The sequence below is a fragment of the Cyclopterus lumpus genome, chromosome 13 (assembly GCF_009769545.1).
Source record: "Cyclopterus lumpus isolate fCycLum1 chromosome 13, fCycLum1.pri, whole genome shotgun sequence".
NCBI classification, from domain to species: Eukaryota; Metazoa; Chordata; class Actinopteri; order Perciformes; family Cyclopteridae; genus Cyclopterus; species Cyclopterus lumpus.
In genome coordinates this window covers 12,303,217-12,321,833 of record NC_046978.1, presented here as the reverse complement: position 1 = coordinate 12,321,833, position 18,617 = coordinate 12,303,217, and the positions used below count along the sequence as shown (strand labels likewise).

At 45.2% G+C, this 18,617-nt stretch overlaps 1 protein-coding gene across 4 annotated transcripts; it reads left to right on the top strand.

Moving 5' to 3' along the window:
* The first annotated feature begins 705 nt into the window (after positions 1–705).
* rasgrp4 (RAS guanyl releasing protein 4) lies at positions 706–18,582 on the top strand. Of its 4 annotated transcripts, none has more exons than XM_034548232.1 (17): positions 706–1,379; positions 11,088–11,245; positions 12,205–12,316; positions 12,535–12,597; positions 12,698–12,829; positions 13,010–13,151; positions 13,356–13,529; positions 13,615–13,731; positions 14,660–14,935; positions 15,025–15,105; positions 15,424–15,528; positions 15,663–15,772; positions 15,867–16,014; positions 16,105–16,141; positions 16,384–16,503; positions 16,613–16,779; positions 17,449–17,558. In XM_034548232.1, the coding sequence occupies exons 1-17, from the start codon at positions 1,363–1,365 to the stop codon at positions 17,473–17,475; spliced, it is 1,986 nt and encodes a 661-aa protein (XP_034404123.1). In that variant the 5' UTR covers positions 706–1,362; the 3' UTR covers positions 17,476–17,558. The 4 variants fall into 4 exon arrangements, with proteins under 4 accessions (XP_034404123.1, XP_034404122.1, XP_034404124.1 ...); XM_034548231.1 differs by having other exon boundaries at positions 709–1,379; positions 17,529–18,582; XM_034548233.1 differs by lacking the exon at positions 706–1,379 and adding an exon at positions 11,831–11,906 and having other exon boundaries at positions 11,135–11,245; positions 17,529–18,582.
* Positions 18,583–18,617: the final 35 nt, after the last annotated feature.

Below are 18,617 nucleotides of genomic sequence, written 5' to 3'. Positions count from 1 at the left end.
AATGTTACAGTAAGATTACCACATTGCCAGGAAATATGGCCTTACAATTTGTGTTCCCTACTGTGACGTTCACTGATCTACTTTCGAAAGCAAGTCCAAATGCATTTTCTTTTCTTTTTTTTGTGGTGATTTGGACCCGGCGTGCATTGACTGCAGGATTCCTGCTCGGTGCATCTTTCCCTGCTTTTGAATGCCATCTCGCTCACTCTCTCTGCCAGCCAGTCAGCTTCCTGCAGCAAAGAAGCCACCTCTGCAGACTTGGGGACATTAATGTCCCCTGTTTGGTCGCCTCTTCCTCTTGGTGTGTTAAAACAAGGATGCCTTTGAGTCTCCCTGTCCAGCTGCACTGCCACATTCACAAGCACAAACACTACCTCCCTGTGTAATGGCTTGCTACCCTGAGAAATGACAGAGAGAGTTAAAAAAAAAAAGAACAAATCAGGGTGATGGACGTGATTCAGGAGATGCTTGAGACCCTGGAGTGAACAAATCTAGGAGGGGAGACGGATGCGTGTCATGATTCAACAATGTTCTCAGACAACTGACGATTTCTTTTCAGGAACCGATTCTTTCGCCAAGTTCAGGCAGTGCCCCCAGAAAAACAACTGCATCAAAAAGTGACAATGAGGTGTGGCCTATTTTTTTGGGGGGTGTTTTTGTTTTCTGTGTTAATGCTCTGAGAAAAAGAACCGCAGATGTCGTTTCCTGGAGTACACTGATGGTGCTCAGATGATTGCTCATCACTATCTCCCTCTAGCTCTCCTCCTCCTTCCTCTATGGGTACTGCATTTGTGTTCACCACTCTCTCGCTCTCTCTCTCTCTCTCTCTCTCTCCCCTCCCCCTTGGGCACACACGCACATACAAACACAGTTAAACGCACACACAGAAACTGATGCAAGTTCCCCTATCTGTCAGAGCCAGTTCCTCCATTTAAGATGCTGACTTGTTTATGTTGAACGGGAAAGTGAATGTCTTTTGTTAGCTCTCCCACTCTACTTTCAGACTTTTTAAAAATGTTCATCTTTCAGCGAGTCCACCTTGTTGCAGGCGGAGGGAGCGTGAAGTCTGTTTTGTCGCTGATTTGTGGTTGACAGATACCTCCAGATATCACAGAGGTTGACTGACACAAAGCAGATTGACAAGCAGAGAGAGATTGGATGAGTCGATGACCGGCAGCTCTCCGTCCTGTGCCCACTCTCGCTGCCCCGGGCACATACACTCATAGAGGACACAGAAGAAGAGGAGGAGGAGCAGGAGGAGCAGGAGGAGCAGGGTCAACCATGGAGCTGTAGGGGACACGCTCAGATGCCGGTGCGGATTACCAGTGGAGGAGGAGTGCCGCTGAGGAGAAGAGCTCTGCAATGAACAAGACCAAGAGGTAATTCAAAAGTGGGGAGCGAACCAAAAGTGAGAGAATCTGGTGCACTCTGACCCCCCCTCGCAAGTCTTAGCAAGTGTTGAGTCTGAGTATGTGTCAGCAGGCTTGTGTGCAGCAGAGATGTGTGAGCCGTGAGGTTGTGAGAGGCAGTGTGGTTTGTGCAAAGGCTCTTGACAATTTGAAAGAGAAACAAGGACATTTGAGTTGTGAGTTCTCTGCCACTTTAGTTTTTTAAACTATACAGAGTGCCGTGGAGGAAGAGAGAGACTTTTGTGTTAAAAAAAAGGTGTCAATGTGTTTGACCTGTATATCAGCTCAGAATATCAACATCTCAAATGGTTTGTGTGTTTACTACACACAAGCTTGCTCTGACATTCAACAGTTGCTCACCTTTCCGTGGAAAATGTGTTCTGCGTTTCGGTTCTGTCCTGCTAATCCGTCTGTTTAGATATGTTCAGTGTTTGTGGGTTTTTTTTTTGCATTATAGATCTTAGATACTGATAATAAACTAGTATCCTGTGTTTTCAGTGGTACTTGTTTTATTTACTGCTGTACCGCAGCTCTTATCAGATTGACTGGAATGAACGGGGTTGGGTGTCAACTGTTAAGGGAGTCAGATATGTGTTATGTGTGATTCAGCTACCTGAGACTAAGGTGGACTGACGAGCGGGCCACACCACTGGGCTTCCCCTTCAGTGGGGAGCTTATCTCATAGTGTTGGGTTTTTTTTAAACAATTGGTAACACGCATTTCTCAATACCGAGTTCGCTTTTTCTAAAAAGTCTTCACAGAGTCAGCACAACAGAAGTCGATGTGAACTAAAGTGTTCTCACTCAAACTAAAATAAATCCTCTGTGTATCTATTCTACAGTTAGCACATGTTTACATACTATACTTATACATGTACATATATACATACCACTAAAATTCATCTAGAAATTGTATTTAAATTAAATATATATCTATACAACTCCTAATATAACCCCCCTCCTCCAAATTGGCACATACAACGTAGACAAAGTATTCCCATTCCTCTTTGTAGGACTTGTGCCAGGTGAGGAGAGGGTCCAGGTGAGGCCGATCCAGGCGGTTGTGTAACCGTACGGGACACTGCGTCGTCCTCTCCCAGTCACAGAGGGGTTTACGGCCCTTTCCACGATGGTGTCACCTGTGCTTCCGCCTTACTCTCCATTCCTCATCTCCATAGAGGAAACCCCTCCCAACCACATAATCGGATGTCCCCACCGGACGCAATAGATGCCGGACATCTGGACATTATTTGCTAAAGATTGCCGGTGATGGCTCAGAAATATTCTGTCCAAGGTGTGCAATAGAGGACGTAAGTTGTGGCGTGAACGAGAACAGGTGTTCCAATGCAAAATGCAGAGATTACTATATCTGTAGTAATTCTGTGTCGGCGATAGTTGCATAGTTTTGTTTTGCATCGCTGTAGATACTTTTGCTTCTTTTTTTGCACATGCAAAAATAGCAACAACAGAAAAACTGCCTATTGAAGCATGCTGCAGCATTTCTGATTTCTTTTCTGTGAGCGTGCACAATCCGTGCAATGAAGAAGTTACCTTTTTTTTGTTCATGCTGAATAAATAAATAAATACAGATACTTCAATATTGATTCATGTTGTAGTGCTACCTAGTGATAGTGGCTTTGTGACAAAGTGATCCTGTTTTGTGGATGTTTGATAGGTTTAGGTTTAGGTTAGGCTAAAACTAAGAGTAAGGTTTGGGATTAGGACGGTAGCTGGTCGGGTAATGATCCAGAAAATTAATGTGAGTCCCCAAAAGTCATAAAAACACTACTGTGTGTGTGTGTGTGTGTGTGTGTGTGTGTGTGTGTGTGTGTGTGTGTGTGTGTGTGTGTGTGTGTGTGTGTGTGAGACAAATATAAGATGGAGAGAAAGCATAAATTGGTGCTGATAGCTTCAGAGGTTGCCCAGGTATGATTTCAGTGTCTGACTCATTGGTGGCTTCAGGGCCAAACAGTTTCCTCTTCATGGGTGTTTGCTGCGATGTTCATGATGCCAACCACACTAGTTGTTACAGTGGCTTTATTGTTGCACCAAATGCATGAACGGATCAGGGCAAACGATGCAGAGGGAACAAGAACGCAGGTTGTGAGAGAGAGAGAGAGAGAGAGAGAGAGAGAGAGAGAGAGAGAGAGAGAGAGAGAGAGAGCAGGGCACAAACAAGGCCTTCAAAGGGCCCTGGCTTCAATTAATCAATTAAGGAAAGAAAGAGAGGAATTTGCATATCCCCCCGCCAGTGTGAGAGCGAGAGAGGGGAGAAAGGGGAGGAGGGGGACTGGATCTGTAGCCAGGAGTCGTGACACGGATGGGAAAGAGAGTGTGTGTGTGTGTGTGTGTGTGTGTGTGTGTGTGTGTGTGTGGGTGGGTGGGGGTGGGGGGGGGGGGGGGGGGGGGGGGGGGAAGGAGAAGCTGTTTCCTGAATGGCTTGAATAGAGCAAGGACGAAGGAAGAGGAGAAAAAAAGTGTGTGAAGTGAGGATAAAAGGAGGCGTGGAAAGTCTTCCTAAAACCAAATCAGTGATATGATGGACCCACACTCGTTCAATAGGGCTCCGAGAAGAGGCTGCTCGGGGTTTCGCCCTCATTGTCATTCACAGGAGGATTTCCCCATTCCACTGTCAAGTGTGAGCAGGGACGTGTTTCCATAGACGCGCAGTTAAACATTATTGTGTTGTCTTGTGAAAAAAAAGGTGAATGCAAATGGACGGACATCAACCTGCTCGGCACTCTGGGGGAAATTCCCCGGCAGACGCCGTGACATCAATAACATTTCCCCTGTCAGCACTTCGTAGTAGCGTCTGCTCTCATGCTTCGGCAGACAGGCGGATTCACTCTGAGTCAAAGGGAGAGATGACAGGTTGGAAAGGGCACCGAGATAAGAAAGCCACCGATTGGACAAAATGTGCGGCAATGAATCAATCGTTTCAGTTTTTGCACTTTGTAAAACACAAACTTGTAAAAGAACTCATACGCGCAGAGATAGTCATGTGTATACGTTTAGAAATTAAAAATGTGAAAATGCTTTCGTCAAGCAGAAATGCAAAGCGCACACTTCTTTTTCATCATTGTAAAACACTTAATACTTTGTGAGTTTTGGACTCTGGGAATCATACGATGGGAATGCTCAACCCACAGTCATATATTTAATAAGATAAAAGGTGGCCTAATAGAGCTCAGCATACTCAGGAGCTGGGCTGAGTATGTTAAATGATGTGTTGTTATTACTGACAGCTTTTTTTAAGGTCACTTAAGCACTATCTAAACACTTTTAGCATTTCTACACTTTAAATGAAATAGTCTATTGATTATCTTTTTCCACAGATACTGTTCAGTTGAAGCAGATGAACGTATCGACCGAACACGACAGCAGCAGATGAGCAGTGCGGCACCCTGAGGACTCGTTCTCTCAACAATGCATTTCCAAAGGCGGCATTTTGCACTGAACATCTGAACAAAACTGATTCTAAATATAATATAGTATGGAGACACTAAACATCTTTGTGGTAACTAAAAAGAAAACATGAATTACAGGTTTTTCTTTCTTTCTATTGCTAATACACATTTTTGGAAACGGGCCTGTCGCTGCTCTGTTGGTTCCCATTGTTGTTGTAAAGAGACCTGCTGTCTTTTTAAAGTGCTTACATCCTGACTGACAAGTCCACAACCAAACAATTAGGTGTTCAGACACGTATTTGGGCCAATTGGTCCACGGGTGTGGGCCATTTGGAAGGGCCGTGTTTTGAAATGAAAAACAAAATGACTGATTACTGTGTCTTCAGCAAATTGGGTGCAAAGTGGGAAATGTGTTCATGAGTTAAGGAGACTTGAACTGAGGTTTTTTTGCTTTTCTGAGTGTCCGTTTTTAAAATGGTGCTTCGTGTGTCATTTTAGCGTGTTTTTCACAAATAAAAAAATAAAACTCTAATTAAAATGAGAAATTTCTTTGAAATTAAATCCGTTTTAAGGAGCTTAGGAAAAGCCACAAGCCGTAGGCGTCTTAAGCCCTTTTGACGTTGTTTACTGCTTGGCTAATTCTCTCAAATAACAGAGGAGTCAAGTGAAGTCAATATTATGTATATAGCCTCAAAATCACATGTTACACAATAGCCTCAAAGGGACAGAAGACAACAAGGTTTAAGAATCGAGGGACGCGTCTCATTCTTCAAGTCATCGAAGACATTACGAAGCATGCGATGAAACAAGTGTCACAGAGGGCTGAGGGATGAATGAACCCGGGCACCTCCACCTATGATCTCTGCACCACAGCTCTGGGTGGTACACGCTGTGCTGTTTAGTGTTTTCAAGTCAACCAGCTGATGTAATGAGGCGAAGAGGAGGAAGAGGAGGAGGAGAGGTGCAGGCTTTGTTGCCCCACGGGTTTCCAAACCAGCCTCCTTGGAGCTGGACTACCAGGATGTAAAGAGATGGGGTTGTCCCTGACAAAAAAAACCCAACCCCATCAGGGTTTGTGAATCCAGGCATGGCCGAGGGGAGTGAATGTGTGCTGTGATAACTGTGTGAAATGGCGCATTCATGCAGCGATGCGGCTCGTGGTACAAATAGATCCACTCAAGGCCACACGTACGAAGTAAGATGTCCACTCGCCTTATGTACAGCAAACGATAAATCTATATGTATGTGTATGTTGAGTTGTGCATTTTATGTGTGTGTGTTGAGAATGGGCTGGGGGGGAAATAAGCCCACACACACTCACAAGAGAAGGCCGCAGGTCTGGTCATTCAGGGAACTTGTCGCCAGTTCTCTGAAGTCAAAGTGTTTCCTGGTAATATCGGGACAGTAGGCTGCAGTTTCACAGCGTTACGAGACACAAGGACAACATTGAACGCTTCACGGCGGTTGTTTTTTTCAAAGGGAGCCACACACACACACACACACACACGTACACACACACACGAAAGGATCACGTTTGCAAAAAGTGAGGCTGAGATGGTTTGAAGAAAAAACAGTATGAAAAGGGTCGGTTAGTGATTATTGTGAAATGCAGTCAGACGTTGCTAAACTGAGCTCTTGATCTGAAGAGGAAGCAATCGCATCACGACAAAGAGCAGTCTCATTTGTCTTTTTAAGGGCATTTGAGAAGCCCTTTAATTAAAGAGTCAACACTACAGCAAAGAAGCACTGCTCCCTGAGCTTCATTGGGTGAAAGTATTTTTTGTTTTTTTCCCTCCTTTCTGACCTCACTCAGCATCAATCCAGCTGCAAAGGTGTGGTCCATGTGCTATGCACGGCCTTCCGTCATTCATTTTTAGTCCTGGCTCTCCCTTAGTTCCCGAACCTTGTGGACTCTGGATCCCTGGGAGTTCATCCGAGGAGTAGCCTCTCCTCCTCAGATGGGCTGTTTTTAGACACCCCGAGGAGGTGAAACTGTATTCTGTACGTCACAGGAAGAACAAAAATAGTTTTTATTTCTCAGTGCAGCCGCTACGATACAGATTTGACCGTCTGACAGTAAATGTTGCTCATCCGCCGCAGACGCGTTCCCACGCTGTCACACACATGCATTCGCCTCCTGTGTGCTCCACTCTTTACATCATCACATTGCAGTGAATGAGACCCTCTCCAGCTGTACTCCACCAACTCTCTTCTGCGGGGCGCTGAAAAGGAACACGGTTTTCAGAGGAAACCCCGTGTCGGTGTGGATGTGCACATATTATGCTGACTTCAGGTGTGACGCAATATTGTACTTTCAGCCTCGCTCCAGATTCTCGGTTGTATACCGCAACATCTGTTGCAAAGCATGCATTGATACTACAAATATATTGACTGCTCAGTCCTGCACTTGCATTGAAGAACTTTTTTAGCGGGGTCTGTAGCGGGGCCAAATGCTCTCACAGCTCCTTCATCATCATACCCCTTCTCAAGTGTTCCATCTAGCAGAACAAGCTGGACTTTGATGTCAACATCTTGAAGTCCATTACCGCTGTTGTAGAAATGTGCCATGAGCTCTGGCAGTACCTGCCTCTGTGAACAACCAATATTCTCCTCACCCTCTCACTCTCATTGCTCATTTTCAGAAAAGTCTCCTTCAAAAACAATGTTGCTGCTCTCAAAAACATCCTCACTCCCAACCGGTGTGTGGAATAGAGTGCAATTAAAATTAGTGCTTCCAAGAGATATCACTTCAGGGTTGATCGTTTCAAATGTAGCTGATGGCGGCGCCGTAGCAACACTGAGAGAAGAAGTGGAAGACGGATTCTGAGAGCTCACCTGTCGCTCCAAAGATGATGACGGTGTGGATTGTCCATTGTTTTATTCTGTGTGGTCAAATAAAACCTAAGAAGAGGGAGCTTTGTTTCAGTGTTCAATTGTCCAACTGTAATTCCATTGTCAACTGTCACCTCTTGATAATCTTTGAGATCAAACACAAAATCTGTTACGGGTCCTAGACTGTGGGGCTGCACGGTGGTGTAGTGGCTAGCACTGTCGCCTCACAGCAAGAGGGCCGCGGGTTCCATTCCCGGTCGGAGCGGTCCTTCTGTGTGGAGTTTGCATGTTCTCCCCGTGGCAGCGTGGGTTCTCTCCGGGCTCTCCGGCTTCCTCCCACAGTCCAAAGACATGCTGCAGGTTAATTGATCTCTAAATTGCCCATAGGTGTGAATGTGAGAGTGAATGGTTGTATGTCCCTACATGTGCCCTCGATGGACTGGCGGCCTGTCCAGGGTGTCCCCTGCCTTCGCCCTATGTCAGCTGGGATAGGCTCCAGCGCCCCCGCGACCCTAATGAGGATAAGCGGTATTGAAAATGGATGGATGGATGGATGGTCCTAGACTGTTTCTCCTTTCTGGAAAGAACAGGACAATTGCTTCCTAATCAAATCTCTCTTCTGAGCATCCTTTGAAACACCTTTTCTTGTTCCAACTCCTCGTCTGGCTCTCACTTGCTTGAAAGCCTCTTTTTCATTATCATAATGCATCCATCCTATTTGTATTTGTCTCATTGCTTTCAGAGCATTTCTTTTCTGAGATGGTGCTCCAGGGTCTCTATTGTTTCCTCAGGAACATTTCTCTGTTTCAAGAAGTCTCTTAGATTATCCATCCTTTGATCATGTATTACAAGGAAAGTTATTGGAGGATATCATCATATATACACAACTAGTATCTCATTATTATGACTTACAGGATCCTCATTTTTTTCTCACAGTTGCGGGAATGGGCTTCAATACTCACCCCCTCTAAGGCGCGAATGCCGCGAATAATATTTGATATCTGTGCTGCAGGGAACTTGGTGCGCTCAGTAATCGACTTGTAGCTGTTGTGATTGTACGTCATTTGTGATTTCCTTTTAATCTTTCAATCATACTAACTATATCGAGCAAAAAAGGAAAGGTTGGTGGTTGGACGAATACATACAATATGTATTTATAAAGGAACATGATGGGAGCCAGCGTCCTCAATGCATGATTTGCAATGCTAAGTTGAGCAATTCTAGTCTAGCACCGGCAAAACTAAAGGAACACTTCCTAAAGCTGAAAGAGATGGGAAATACAAGAACACAACGCTCACTGAATTCAAGGTGAAGAGAGACAGATTCGATGAAAAGGCTACTCTGCCTGTTCTCGGCTTTGTACCCGTCGACAAACCGATCCTCACAGCATCGTACGAAGCTGGGCACCTGATCACAAAGCAGGGCAAACCACACACCATTGGTGAAACACTCGTAAAACCAGCTGCGTTGAAGATGGCGAATATCATGCTGGGAAAAGCTGCTGAAGATAAGTTGTCCCAAATTCCTCTTTCAAATTACACTATAAGCAGCAGAATAGACAACATGAGCGATGACATCTTGGCTCAAGTAGTTGCAGATCTGATCTCAAGCACAGCTAAATTCAGCCTCCAACTCGACGAGACCACCGATGTTTCCAATCCAAGCCAGCTTGTTGTATTTGTGCGCTATATGAAAGACAACGAGATAAAGGAAGAATTTTTATTTAGTAAGCCTCTTACAACAACAACCAAGGCAGTCGATGTGAAGAAACTCGTGAATGACTTCTTCAGAGACAACAATCTTTCGTGGAATATGGTTTCTGCAGTTTGTTCGGACGGAACTCCAGCCATGCTGGGACGACACTGGTTTTGGAGCGCTGGTGAAATCTGATGCACCACACATCATTGATACACACTGTGTTCCGCACAGGCATGCGTTGGCAACAAAAACCTTGCCTCCAGAACTGGCAGAAGTATTAAACATTATATATTATATAATTATATTAAATAATGCTATGAAGCACCGCATCTTCAAAGAGATGTGTAAGGAAATGGGCTCTGAATCCGAGGTACTTCTGTACCATTCTAACGTTCGGTGGTTATCCCGGGGAAACGTGCTGAATCGTGTTTTTGCCATGCGTGTGGAATTAGCCCTGTTTTTGCGAGAGTACAAACATTGTCACGCAGATTGCTTCGAAAATTCTGAGTTCATTCTCATTTTGGCGTACATGGCCGATATTTTCGATGCTCTCAATCATCTCAATCGACAGATGCAGGGCGGTGGAGTCAACACCATCGAAAAGGAAGAAAACCTGAAGGCGTGTTTACTTTTATTATAACACCAACATTATTCAAGTAGCCCTTGTGGTAGAGGAGATACACCCTTTTTTAGTGTGGGTATGTTTTCGAGCAGAAGCCTAAAAAATAGGCTGGGGTGTAAAAGGTTTAAAAAAAAGCTCCCTTTATGGAAACGACAAACAGAGAATGATAACTTCACAAACTTTCCCCTGCTGGACGACTGTGAGTAAGATCGAAGACGTGTCTGGAATTGGAGAGACTTTTCTGTACCTGAGGAGCTGAAGCAAGCAACTGCCGTGCACTTAGATGAGCTCGCAAAGTCTCTCGACGGATACTTCCCCACCAGAATCATGTCCAGCATGGGTGGGACAGCCGTTCACGTTTAGATGTCAACGATGAATACCTCGACGAAATCAATGAACTTCAGCAGAGCTTCAACAGCAACTCTTCAGAACAGCAACTCTTCAGAACAACAACTCTTCAGAACAACAACGCTCTCAACGTTTTGGTGTCACCAAATTGTACCATACCCTCTTATTGCCAAGAAAGCCCTGAGATACTCACTCCGTTTGTTACAACGTATCTTTGAGAGCAATCCTTTTCGAGGATGGTAGACATGAAAACTAAGAAAAGGAACAGACTTTGTTGTAAAAATGACATGAGAATGGCACTTGCCAAGGTACAGCCGAGCATTTCATACATTGATTTGCAGGAAATATTCATTGAGTTATGTTTTTCGTGTGAAATTCATGTTTTGTTGGTTTTGTTCTTTGAACACAGTGATTTTGTTTAGAACTGATGCATGGTTCATTTTGTGCACTAATAAAATATATACCTATGTTTTGAAGAAATCATATTTTATTTTTCCAATTACGAAGGGTTCGGCTACTGCACTGATAAAGCTTGCAGGGTTCAGTACCTCCAATAAGTTTAAGAACTACTGGCTTATCAGATGTGGGGGAGCTGCGTTTCCTCAGATGCTGACCTGCACTACCTCACCACGCTCTCTCACCACTCTACTTGTTTCTAGGCTTCTTATACTGCCTGTCTGTGTCTGTCTCTCTCTCTCTCTCTCTCTCTCTCTCTCTCTCTCTCTCTCTCTCTCTCTCTCTCTCTCTCTCTCTCTCTCTCTCTCTCTCTCAGGAAGCCCAATGGAGAGAGCAGGAAGCTGGTCCAGCGGAGGAGGAACACATGTCCTAGTCCTCAGGACATCACCCGGGCCCTGCAGAGCCCCAGCTCGGCCCCCAGCGTCAGCGCCGCCAGCCTGGATGAGCTCATCCAGCGCTGCCTGAACTGCTTCGGTCAGTCTCTGTCCCGGCACGTTTGCATGTGTTCCCAAAGTTTGTCATGTGCCTTTACCCTTTATCACAGCCAGGTTATATAAATGAAGGTGGGGGGGGGGGGGGGGGTCTAGGGAGAGAGGGACTGACAGGGAAGGAGGGAGGGAGTGGGGAGGGAGGGAAGGAGACAACGGGCAGTCTCATACAATCAAGCTTTGTTTAGTTGGGCTGCAGAGGCCAACTCGCTATTCCCATGCAATACAGATCTGTCTCTCCTCTCTGCTTCTCTTTCCTTGGTCTCACTCTCTTCATTGGTCAGGTCATCCAAACCACAAAAATAAAAACATCTAGATGCCCAAAGTGGTGTCTAGCACGTCTATATGTTTCATTTGCAAAAGAAAATAAGATAATATTAAATAAAATACAAATACAAATAGTAATAAAAGAAAGTGATAGAGACTACCTTAAGGCAATGCCTAACACTTGGTCGCACTCTTCATGTCCCATTATGGTATAATGTATGATGAAAAGGTGTATTGTATATCAAGTAAATTAGACCCATTTGTCGAGACCTTTTTTTTCTTTATTTGCTTATTTCTGCTCTAGGTCACAGTTGGATGTATCTCATACAGTAGGCGACAGGCAGGAAAACAACCGGGGCAGGTTGTCATTTCATCGCAAGGTTAACACAGACAGACACTCACACCTACAAGGAAATTAAAAAAATAATTAGAATAATAAAGAAATCCACCTGAGCTGCAATGTCAGAAAAACAAAGCACCTGCAGAAAAACTCGCCGAAAATCCCAAATCCACCTCAAATAGAACTAAGTGACCGACAGAATTGAACTGAAATGAACTGGACTGAGCTGCTGGACCTGAGCCGGCACTGTTTTGTTGTTGTTGTTGTTGTTGTTGTTGTTGTTGTTGTTGTTGTTTCTGACCGAGTTTAATCCCACGCCGCTGTGCTTCGGTTCGCAGATTCGGAGGGGAAGCTCTCCAGCCCCAGAGGGACCCAGCTGGTCCACATGACCCTGATGATGCACAGTTGGGTCGTAACGTCTCAGATGTTCGCCCAGAAACTCCTCGCCCTATATCCTCCACTGTGGCTCCGGGCAGCGCCGCCGGACCCACCGGTGTGCACCGCTCCTGATCACATGTCCGCTGCGCTCATTAATCAGATCAGGGAACAGGCATTGCTTTGTTTTGTCGGGCGAAAGCAGATTTTGAAGTGCATATCCCTGCTGCCGGTGTTGAGTGTAATGTGGCGCCGTATGATTGTGTGTTGGGATCCTTGACTCTGTCCCTCACTTATAAGGATTGTCCCTCGGACAAGAGGGGGCCGAAGCGGACCCAGATCTGCCACCTCATCAGGTGAGTGAAGACACGACTGGGACAGAAGCTGCTGGTCCTGTCTCCATATGCGGGGTTAGTAAGTATATTTCTTTTTCCCCTCGTCCTGCTTGGTGGCAAGGCAGTGGATCAGCCAGTTCCCGGCGGTGTTCGAGGCGGACCCCCTCCTTGAGCAGACCATGGGGGACCTGTGGGCGCTGGTCCGCTCAGACGGAGAGGAGACGCACTCGCACCTCATCGACACCTCCTGCTTGTGAGCCATGTTTTGATTTTGATTCACCGGCATGCCCCGGATGAACTTTGCACTTTGCTTATTTGGCCACGACTCAAACGATTTCTTCTATAAATAGAAAATTAGAGTTGTTGCTTTTCCTCTTTGTGCAGAAAAAAACAACTCTATTTTTGTCCTGTTGCTCGGCTTTCTTTTTCCTAGAGGCCCTCATGGGAACATATTCCAGGCGCCCTCGCCCTCTGTGAAGAAGAGGAAGGTGTCTTTGATCTTCGACCACATGGAGCCAGAAGAGATGGCCCAGCACCTCAGCTACCTGGAGTTCAAGAACTTCTGTAACGTTTCAGTAAGTTTAGAGAACAACTTCTCACTCGTCGCTTCTCTTTCTTTGCTTGAAGGTGCAAAATACAGATTTTGAATCATTAATGATAATAAATAACCTGCTTATCCGACCAAAGGAAACATTAAAATGACAAACTGCTTGTACACCTGAGTAAATAAAACATGCTAGAGTCGTCCTGTCTGACCGCTGCTGTCCCCGACTGGGCAGTTCCTGGACTACCGGAGCTACGTGGTTCGAGGCTCGGTGAGGGACAACCCCGCTCTGGAGCGCTCGGTCATGATGTGTAACGGGGTCTCCCAGTGGGTCCAGCTGATGATCCTCAGCAGACACACGGCCCAGCAGAGAGCCCAGGTCTTCACCAAGTTCATCCACGTGGCTCAGGTAACCGGGCGAGGGAAGGCTCCCAGGGATGTTTTGGCTATTGTTTGATTATGAGGGAATAACTTCTCTGCTCTTTCCTCCATAGAAGCTCCGAGCGCTGCAAAACTTTAACACTCTAATGGCCGTGACTGGAGGCCTCTGCCACAGCTCCATCTCCCGTCTCAAAGACACCTCGAACCTGCTGCCTCCCGATGTCACAAAGGTCTTTCAGATATTACATTACATTACATGACATGTCATTTAGCTGACGCTTTTATCCAAAGCGACACACAATAAGTGCATTAAACCATGAGTCCAAACTCAGAACAACAAGAATCAAGCAAGTACAATTTCTTCAATAACGTTAAACTACAGAGTACTATCCGTAAGTGCCATTTAAGTGCTACTAAAGTGCTAAACACATTATTACACATAACCACGACTCTGTTGATGACTGTCTCACCACCAAGATGTCATGATGACACTTTTCTTTCTTGAATCCTTCTGCTTCTTGAACTGTGACATTTATTTGGGTTCATTGCCTTTGTGTTGGTCTGTTTAATATGTTGCAATTATTTTATATCTTTTCATAAAAAAAAGTTGTGTTTCTGTTTACTTCTACCTTCTCTGTCTGTCAAGAGATATCTATTTAAATGTTTGCCTTAACTGTGAAACTAGCACAGCACATGTGAAGGTTTTAGAAATCAGTTGAACTTTTTTGGGTATAACTCATAATTCAGGTATGACAGCAAACTGGAGACTTATTTTAATTCTGGTTTCCTTTTGGGTGTCAACTCTTTTAACGCCCCTCTTGAAGTTTCTTTGTCTTGCACTTTCATCTATTTTTTCTTATTTTTTCTTGATCCTTTTGATTTGAAAAAACAAAAGTAACATGATTTTTGTAAATGTAATATATTATTATCCTGATGTCAAAACGATGTTACATTTGGTTTGTGCAAACTCATGAGCGTTGCGTTTGAACAACGAAAGACGAAGTCATGTTGCAAACTTGCCTCAAATGTTGGAAAATGCTGACAGAAGTTTATATCGGTAGTTTTGAGCCAAATGTTTTCATTAAACGTCGAACACAGCTGCAGACAAATGGCTGCTGTCTTCATGATCTCTCTCTCGTGATCGTCACCCTCTCTCAGGCCCTGAGTGAGATGACAGAGCTGCTCTCCTCGCGCAGCAACTACATCAACTACCGGCGGGTCTACAACATGTGCAGCGGCTTCAAGGTGCCCATCCTGGGGGTCCACCTGAAGGACCTGATCTCGCTGAACGAGGCCCTGCCGGACTACATCAACGAGGACAAGATCAACCTGAGCAAGCTGGAGCACCTGTACAGCAACATCAGCGACCTGGTGGCCATTCACAGCTGCACGCCGCCCTTCGAGGCCAACAAAGACCTTCTGCATCTGCTCACGGTACGAGACCGACGCGAGGAGACGGCTTTTTCGGATGAACGAGACTCCCGCAAGGAATGTCTTCCAATTGTGTTCTTTTTATTTGTCAGCTCTCTCTAGATTTATACTACACCGAGGATGAGATATATGAACTTTCATACACCAAGGAGCCCAAGAACACCAAGATCCAGGTCAGTAGGGCCACATGCTCCTCTTTGAAGTTGTGCTCCATCTAACACCACCGGGCTCACACTTGTTTCAACCTCTTCTCACGAGATGAGGGACACTTGTGTGCTCTGTGTGGGTGTAACACCTTTCTTCAAAACAAAAGCACAGCCTTGGTGCTGTCATAGATCAGATTTGGCCGCATCAAAGCGCTGTACGTTAGAGAAGCGTGTTATGTGGTGGGCGTGCTCTTTTCTTTTCTTTTTCTTTCTTCCCCTCCTTCTTGTTTCTCACATGTGCAGTCCCTTTGTGTCTCTCTCATCTCTGCCTCTGTCGGTCCACAGCCCGTTGCTCCGGTTAAAGCGCCTGTAGTGGCGGAGTGGGGCTCAGGGGTCACCCCCAGGCTCGACCCCGACACCATCTCCAAGCACGTCAAGCAGACGGTGGATGTGAGTATGTGACACTGCAGCCACCTCCCGCCTTCTTTCACTTCCTTATTACTTGGCAGGCCAAAGCAGAACTAAACCAACTGCTCTCTGACAAGCGGCCACTGCGTCTCTGATTGCTCTGTCGCCCCCTGCAGTCCATAATGAAGAACTACGACCAGAGCCAGCACGGTTACATTGCACTGGAGGATTTTGAGAAAATAGCAGCCAACTTCCCCTTCTCCTTCTGCACTCACGAAACTGACAGGTGAGGAAGCCGGCACACGCACAGAGGCCTGTTGCCGTGACGACCATGAGGCGTTGAATGGTTTACCCAAAAACTCACCCTGTTCTGCGTGCAGGGAAGGACAAATCAGCCGTGAAGAAATCACCTCTTACTTCATGAGGGGAATGTCTATATGTGCCAAGCTGGGCTTCAACTTCAACGCACACAACTTCCACGAAACCACATATAAGCGGCCCACATTCTGCGAGACGTGTGGAGGCTTTGTGAGTATCCATTCTTTCTTTTTCCTTTTTCTATATAATAATGGCCAACAAAACTTCAATATCACATGTACCGTGTCTGTCCTCTTGTAGATGTGGGGAGTCATCAAACAGGGCTACCACTGTAAAGGTAAGATCACATGCCATCAGTAATGAGCTTCATCAGAGCACATTACAAACCACTCTGCCAAAGCCGATCATTTCGGTCCAGGTTCGAGAGATATCTGTCTCTTGCGGTAATGGAAGAAATTAGTTTGTTGCTGCTCTAAGCATTAAATCCACAGACACTTCTTTTTGTGATTTAGGTGAACGGGCCCTGTTATGTGGCAGCGCTCCCTTTAGAGTCTCATAGTCTTCTTTTGTGCCTCTCAGACTGTGGGATAAACTGTCACAGACACTGCAGAGATCGGGTGGGGGTGGAGTGCTTGAAGAAACACAAAAACACGACGGGGTCCTGCCCGTGCACCCCGGCCCCCAACTCAAGAACCGAAGGTGACAGCTGGACTACGTCCTTTGCTCCGTCACACAACGTCTGCATAAATCCCCTGCTTTCAAAATGACCCCGAATCCCTTTTTGGTATCTTACCGTTTTACCTGTCAGGTTCAGAGAAGGAGGCCTTCGTTTTCCCCCAAAGTAATGAGACAGAAAACAACCAGGGCGTGTCGGAGCGCTCCACTCAGACGGATCCGGGAGTGTGGACGCCGGAGAAAAGGGACAAGAGGGGAAACCACCACAACTTCCTCGTGCACACATCGCCGGAGAGAAAGGTGAGAACCAGAGCAAGGTGTTGTTGTTAGTATCTCGTCACAAACGCTCATGAGCTCAGCACCGATAGAACTATCAGTATGTCAGGGCCGATGTCTGGAGGGACTCTACAGGAGCTGATCAATGAGGAGTCAATGAGCGATACTGGCTGCTTGTTTCCTGCAGATGTTGTACACATTGTAACACATGTAGTCTACTTCTGCTGGTACTATCATTTAAAGCCTCTACTTCTGGACTCTTTCTATGAGAATGGCATCTTGCAAATGAGCACAGGTTTGGACACATTTCTGCCAAAGACAGAAAATATCAAATTCTACACACTGTGTGTGTGTGTTTTCCCTCTAAAAGGTGTTTTCTCTCAGGTTGGTTGTTTCGACCTCTGGTCACACAAGCAAAATAAACCAACAAATAATCCTTTCTGTGCCCCGGGTTCTGCTTTCCAAAAGTACTGATAAGTATTAGAGCCAGGCAAAACTCAAATAAATAAATGGGAATTTAATTTAATTTAAAATTATCTTTTTTTTTTTTTGATTCTCAGAAGTTCTAAATGTATTCTTGTCATCTTCATTCTCAAAATGGTATTTAAACTTTATTCTCAATTGAAATATACATGTATATATATATATATATATACAGTATATATATCATGTATATCATATCATATATTGCAGATGAAACAAACTCTGTGTGGCTCTTAACCACCTGAGTGACGTGAGATGTTTGGATGAAGCAACTTTTCAAATATCCTCAGCTCAACACAACGCCACAGAGGAGCCGAGGCTGCTCCATGCCTGTGTCCTTCCTGCAGGAGAAGATGGAGGAGCTGCATCTCCACGAAGACAAGAGCAGAGAGCCAGACTGAGCACCCCCCACGCCCCTCCCCCCACGGACACAAACACCACCACGTTTCTGACGAACGCTGCCTCTGACTGGTGTTGAACTGATGAGAATAACTGGCCATATGTGTCAGAACGCCAGCGGTCATATGTACGACTCCCTCGTGTATCCAGTATGACTGACTTGTTATTTTATTTGTTGTCAGTCTTGAGTTCGACTTGTCGTTCAGGCTTCAAGCACCGACCGTCCTGCTGTAATTTATGAACACCTCACTCTATTCGCTCATTAGTGACGACAGACAGGAGTTTCCTGGTCCACACACACACACACACAGGGTAGGAAATAAACACTAAGCGTTGAAATTATCACTTTGGCAGCTATGACAACTTTGCTCATGAATTTGAAAAGTAAGCCAGCAAAACCTCTTTAGAATTGCTATTTGTTGGGCTTGGTGTCAAGTGACTTGAGGATGTAGACATGAGACAATTTGTCAACCAGGAGATATCGCTATACTGTGTATACGGTATCTATTTCTTTATTATCTCTGGTTATATTACAGGCCAGACAATTTTGTAAATCCCCCAAGCCCTTTCTTCAGGGCGATAGAGGACTGACAGAATCTTTGCACACTGATCAACTACCATGACGTTTCCATCTGGTTAGCTAGTTAATTGAGAGAAAATGTTCCATCGTTTCAACAAAAGACAATTATATTTGAATATATAAATCATGATATTAGACTATAGTGGAAGGAGTATGTGAAGTTTAATCCAGGAACCACCCTAACCAACAGTGGAAAATGTTAATTTCCTGCCCTGTCAATATTTTTACTTTCAAACAGTTCATTCGTGGTTCAACAGAACAACACTGAAACTTATTTTTTCTTTGTTTTTTTAAAATGCTAAATGTTTGTTTTATCCTCTGTCCACAGTGTTGTTGAAAATAAGAACACCAGCAATGATAAATCATGCATGTGTTGTGTTTGAGTTCACTGGCAGAGAAG